Genomic DNA, 6,374 nt, shown 5'->3' on the forward strand with positions numbered 1-6,374 from the left:
TAGCAAGATGAATGGAGACCCTTGATAGAGTTAGTTACCAATAAGGAAACACAGAGAGTGTGGAGGGCATGCGGTTTAAACTTTGCCTTCCCCACCACGCTAGAGGAAACTGACTCTTCAAGGTGGGGAAGTTGACTTGTGAGTTTTGTGTCAATGACACTCTTAGAATGGTACCAAACATGGTATTAAGGTATCGACTTCCTTTTATTCAACTAGATGAGAGCAGAGGCACCACATAGGCACATGTCCTCGAGAGGGCTCTCATGAGAACTAAAAATCAAGTAAAAACTGAAAACCTCAGTCCACAGAGAGCCTTTCCTCAGGACCACTAGAGTGAGAATCACAGCCTTTAAACAACTGCAAGCAAAAGTTGCCTGATCAGCCAAAAATGATGAGATGAACGCAACATAAACAAGTCTTTGTTCAGTTTTTTTCATCCAAAGTAGTTACATTTGTATGTGGAAACACGCAAATTCTATTTTTTACCAGTGAGGAACGCAGTTCTCAGGAAAGACTTCTCTAATTGCTTGGTTCCTCTTTTCTTTCCTTCCTATTTCTTTCCACAACCTTTTGGGTTCCCACTTTAATTACATTTGCTTGCAGTTGTTTAAAGGCTGTGATTCTCACTCTACCGGTCCTGAGGAAAGGCTCTCTGTGGACTGAGGTTTTCAGTTTTTACTGCGATTTTTAGTTCCCATGAGAGCCCTCTCGAGGACATGTACCTATGTGGTGCCTCTGCTCTCATCTAGTTGAATAAAAGGAAGTAGATAATTTACTACCACGTTTGGTGCTTATTTATAAGATGTTTTAAGGAAGATTTGAAACACATTTTCTGGAGAAAGCAGAAGACCTCTTCCCAGTATGACTTCGGAAATCACTTATGCTGAAGTGAGTTTCAACAATGAATCCAAGTCCTCAGGCATCAACTCTTCTGCAGGTAAAGATCATTTTCTGGGGGTCAGAATGAATGTTGAGATGAAGGATGAGGAGAGGGTTTATGAATAAGGCATAGGTGTTGTCAGTTGCTGGTTCTCTGATTATGTCTGGGAAACACAAGAGTCCCAGAAGATCGAGTAGCCTACAGATACACGTGATAGGGTGTGCATTTGTATTGTGGGGAAGAAAAGATTTTTCTGCCACTCTCTTTAGCCTCCACTCTGCTTACTATACGAAACAGAGGTGAGAGAAATCAACTCCAGTTCTGAGCTAAGGAGTGCTCTGATGCACCTGCGTTTTCTGAGGCTGAGTGGGGCTGGGGTTAAGAGATTGAGTAAAGCTTCTGAAACCATCAACCCAGATGCAGGGGGTCCTGATGAATTGGTGAGATTTGTTTTTTGATCAGTTAGAGGGAAAGAGTTTGGGTGGACAGTGGTGAGGGTATATTTGTTAGTATTGGATGGAAATGAAACAAAAGGCCATTGCAAATGAAAGACTAGAAAGTCTACACAAAGAAAGTCTCTTAAATCTCCAGGAAACTTTTTCTGAAATCAGAAAATCTATTGCATGTTGCATCTCTGAGACAGACTCTGTTACATTTGGGAGTAGATGCAAGGTAATTTGGGTGTCATGTGTAATATCTCAAGTACAGAGCAAAAGAGAGAAAACAATGTATACAGAGTAAGAAACTATGGGGGGAAAGGTCAGGACTATATTTGTACTATCTAAAATACCTCCGTGAAGGTGTGGAGAGCACTTTGGAAATTTTTTTCCCCCTTAAAAACTTTATATAATTTCTTTATTATATAAGTATTAATGTTCATTATGAAAAAATTAACTAGCGGTACACAGATATTTGAATTATAATTACTCATCATCTAGAGAAAATCAAAATTTGCATTTTAGTGAATATCCTTTCACATACAAATACATATAATGTGCATATATATTTTACTAAAAATGTAATCATATTATATAATACTGAGGTTTTTCACCCCATCATTTGACAAAATATCATAACTTTAAGAAAGTGATACCTAACCATGAGATGGTAACTAAAAAGACTCACCTTATTCTCTAAAGATGGGATGAAGGACGATTATAAAGATTTGCTAGAGCATTATTTAAGGTTGGAAACAATCTATTATTTAAATATATGATGAAATACTATGCAACCATAATAAGGAGTGTTAAAGAAGAAAATATAATGGCATGAAAAATGTTCACGATACAGAGTAAAGGAAAATACTAGGTCGGAACTCAGTATTTATGGTATGTCAGTGACGTGGGGAAATTTGCATATAGGTATATATACATTCAAAAAATTACTAGAAATATACCAAAATATGATATATTATAACATACGGCATAACACTTATCCTCAATTGTAGGAATTGGTACTTTTATGTATTTTCTAAAGTTTCTACAATGAATATGATTATATCCTTTCTATTCCTAGTGTCATATGATTTCAAATGTCATAGCATTAGTAACTGTGTGTCATCCAAGAACAGGGAGAGAAAGAGGAGGAGGAAGAAGAGGAAGTAAGGACAGAATTTATTACTGATAAAACTAATTTGGCTTCTTCTTCAGCTTCCAAGGCAAGGACTGCCCCTCACAAAAGTAATCGTGGGTTTCCCAAGCTGCCCTGCGCGTCACTGCTGATGCTTCTCCTGCTAATGGCAATCTCATTCTTTATTGCTTTTGTCAGTAAGTACGCCAACTGAACCATAAGCAATATCTGCCGTCCATGAAGAGAGGGTATCCTTTAAAAGTTGACATTTGAAAATGAGTTTATTCAGAAATCTGGAATGGAATTTTCTCTGGGGAGACATCATTCATGGAAGTCCATTGTGAATTTTGCTCTAGATTTAGTTACTTTCCTGTAAAAATGGTGGAATCCATCCTCATTAGAGAAACTGAAGCGTAAATGTGGGTGTATGTATTTGTGTTGTAGAGTGAAATCTATGTGGCATCATCTCTATACTAGACACTATGTAAGTGAGGCCAAATCTGTATTTCCTTGGTAGCATTTATCAGGCCACTCTTATTTGAATGCACGCTTATGTTTTGGGATCAGCAGGTAGACAAGAAGGAGATGGGAAGAAATATTTCAGGGAGAGTTCTCCACTGACTTTTACTCTAATTATTTCTGTTCTGCTCAAGACTGTGTGGGATCTAAAAGCCAATTTAGCAAATTGGGTGGATTGCTGCATATCTTCAGCTTTCAGCACTTGTTGGGTGTTTTCCCCCTGTTCTGTCACCCAGGCTGGGCGCAGTGGTGCAATCTTGGCTCACTGAAACCTCCACCTCCCGGGTTCAAATGATTCTCCCACCCCAGCCTCCCAAGTAGCTGGGATTACAGGTGTGCATCACCATGCCCAGCTAATTTGTTTTGTATTTTTAGTAGAGACAGGATTTTCTCATGTTTCCTGGGCTTGTATTGAACTCCTAGGTTCAAGCAATCTGCCTGCCTCAGCCTCCTAAAGTGCTGGGATTCGAGGTGTGAGCCACCACGCCTGGCCCCCAATTTTTTAAAGGCATAAAAACCAGTATACCTGTCGGTAGCTTCTTCATTCATTTCTTTGGTCATTTCATTGTCTGTCTACTGGATGTCAGGCCCTGTGCCAGATAGAGAGTCAAGAAAGCCACAGTCCCTTGTCTCAAGAAATTTAGAGAATGGTCAAATGAACCAGTGGTTATAACATTGTATGGTAAGTACTGTACAGCTAAGAAGTATAAGTGCAAGAGGCTGAGGTAGGCTTCCTGGAGGAGGTGACATCTAGAGCTGTGCGTACCAAGAGTGACCTAGAGATATGAGACAGCATGGAATTTGGGGAAACATATGTATGCATGACTGGACTGAAACATGAGTATGATAGAACATACAGTGTTAGGAACTAAGGAATGAAGTTGTAGGCGACAGAAGTAAACAGGACTCAGCTCATGAAGAATGCTGTATATCATGATAAAGAGTTTGAGATTATTTTCCCTCCTAAAGGTTATTTTATCAATTACCTTTTGCGGGCTAATAAGCTGATCTAAAACTTAGTGGATTAAAATAGCAACTATTTATTTAGCTCATAAATCTGTGGCTTAGCAATTTAGTCTGGTGTCAGTGGGGAGATTCCCCCAGTCCTGGCTGAATTCACTCATGTATATGTGGTCAGGTACTGGTCACAGGCAACTTGGCTTCTGAGGAAGAGGATGTTGGCTGGAATGGCAGGAGAGATTTGGCCATATTTCTCTTATCATTCATCAGGCTAGCCTGGGTTTGTTCACATGGCAAGTGGCAGGCTTTTAAGACTGAGAGCGAAAGTAAACAAGGCCTTTTGAAGTCTCACCTTGGAACTAGCGCAGAGTTGCTCCTGCACATTCCGTTGGCCAAAAGAAGCCTTTACAGGCAGCCCAGATCCAGGTGGTGGAGAAAGAGACCTCATTTCTTGATTGAAGAAGCTGCAAAATCACATTGTAAAGCAGTGTGGATACAGGGAATGTTGAAAGTTATGGCCATTTTTGCCATGTCACAGTCATGGAGAAAATTGAAGAATTTTAAGCAGGGAATTGATATAATCAGTAGCAGGCTTGGGTTTGGAAGATGGTGATTTAAGTTTTGGGCATGTTGAGTTTTATATGACTGTGAGAACCTCAAATGGGCATGTCCACTGGGAGACTCATTTGTCTGGATTTAGGGAGAGAGGGCTGAGCTTTGGAAGTCCTTCACATAGAGGTAGTAGGTGATGACATGGGAATATATGATATCACTCAGGGAGAGAACTTAGTATGAAAAAGAGGGATAAGGATGGAACTCTGGGAAATGTTACATTTTAAAGGAGGTGGATGGAGGAATAGGAGCTTATAAAAGAGTGTAAGAGGCAGCAGCAAGAAAGGTAAGACAAAACAGCAAAGAGTAATGTCCCAAGAGCTAAGTGGGGAGGTAACTGGGGTCAAGCATTTAAGGAAGACAAATAGGAACATAACTAAGTAACCCTAGGATATTACTGAAGGTCCATTTCGGGGATGGTTCTAGTGAAACAGTGGAAGTAAAACCCAGAATATGATTGGTTAAGGAACAAATGAAAGGTAGGGAGGAAAGAGAAGTAGCTCAGTTTCTAGAGGGAGAGGTGGATTCGTTTTAAATTGAGAGAAACAGGAGAGCGTTGGTGTGCTGAGGAGTATGAGCCAGTTGGGATGGAGAGAGCAATGGAAAGACGAGGAAGAAAATAGTGTCCTCTTGTAAATTCTCCATCCTCTCAGGTGACCCAGAGCTCCTCAGAATTAGTTTGCCCCTCTCCCCTCTGCCCCAAAGTCCCAGGGTGTGCACATCCTTCAATGCAAGTGTTTACTGCCATCCATCCCCCTACCTCCAAAGAGTTAGCCTTTGTATACATCTTCCATTAAGTGTTAAAGGAGAATGTGGAATCTCTTTAGATCCGTTATGATGGAACTGTTGTGTCCTCTTCCAACTACTGATCTTTTAGCTATTCCTAGAGATATCTATAGTTTCAAAATGGGAAATCTTTTCCCTCTACTCAAGTAATAGGGCATTTGTAGGTTTCGTTTCAATAAAGAATACAAGAAAGTTACCATAAGGAGCAAAGTAATAATGCCACCAGGAAAAACAATGGTTTATTCTCTTTTCCAGTTTTCTTTCAAAAATATTCTCAGCTTCTTGAGAAGAAGACTACAAAGGACCTGGTTCATACAACATTGGAGTGTGTGAAAAAAAATATGACCACGGAAGGTAAAAATTAATGTGCCTAGGGTTCAGTTGCTGACCATACTATGTAAGGATCCCAAGTCAATATTTCCAGGGAAGATTCCAAGGCAGATCATACTGAGAAGTTGAGTCTCACAATAATTTAAGCTACAAATATACAAATATATAGGACATAAAATTCTTTTGTTATTGTTTTTTTGAGACATGGTCTCACTTTGTTGCTCAGGTTAGAGTGCAGTGGTGCGAACACGGCTGGCTCACTGCAGCCTCGACCTCCTGGGCTTAAGCGATCCTCCCACTTCAGCCTCCTGAGTAGCTGAGATTATAAGCACATGCCACTACACTCAGCTAATTTTTGTATTTTTTGTAGAAAAGGGGTTTCGCCATGTTGCCCAACCTAGTTTTGAACCCCTAAGCTCAAGCGATCTGCCTGTCTCAGCCTCCTGAAGTGCTGGGATTACAGCTGTGAGCCACTGTGCCTGGTCGTAAAATTTGTATATATACTCATATATCTAATTTGTCTATGGAAAAAAAATAGAAGAGTAATTGTGAGAAAGGTTATATTGCTTTTAGACTTCCTCAGCCTTTGCTTCTTTCTGAATTTTCTATATACATTTTCTCTTTTTCTTATATATCAGTTAAAACCATTTGATGAAAATGTGATGATGGTTTTATTATGGATGCAAATTATTTAAATTTTTTTTTTTTTTTTTTTTTT

At 39.6% G+C, this 6,374-nt stretch overlaps 1 protein-coding gene across 3 annotated transcripts in view; it reads left to right on the forward strand.

The window, feature by feature from the left end:
- Window positions 1–335: 335 nt before the first annotated feature.
- CLEC4A (C-type lectin domain family 4 member A) overlaps window positions 336–6,374 on the forward strand; it is a 27,771-nt gene continuing 21,732 nt past the window's right edge. The window contains exons 1-3 of one of the 3 annotated variants that reach the window (XM_017512312.2): window positions 336–937; window positions 2,530–2,646; window positions 5,582–5,680. In XM_017512312.2, coding sequence (XP_017367801.2) covers window positions 862–937; window positions 2,530–2,646; window positions 5,582–5,680 — 292 coding nt within the window. In that variant the 5' untranslated portion in view covers window positions 336–861. The remainder of the gene's footprint in view (window positions 938–2,529; window positions 2,647–5,581; window positions 5,681–6,374) is intronic. The other 2 variants (XM_037732744.1, XM_017512311.2) reach the window with 2 other exon arrangements.

Source organism: Cebus imitator, unplaced genomic scaffold (genome assembly GCF_001604975.1).
Source record: "Cebus imitator isolate Cc_AM_T3 unplaced genomic scaffold, Cebus_imitator-1.0 Scaffold469, whole genome shotgun sequence".
Classification (NCBI taxonomy): domain Eukaryota; kingdom Metazoa; phylum Chordata; class Mammalia; order Primates; family Cebidae; genus Cebus; species Cebus imitator.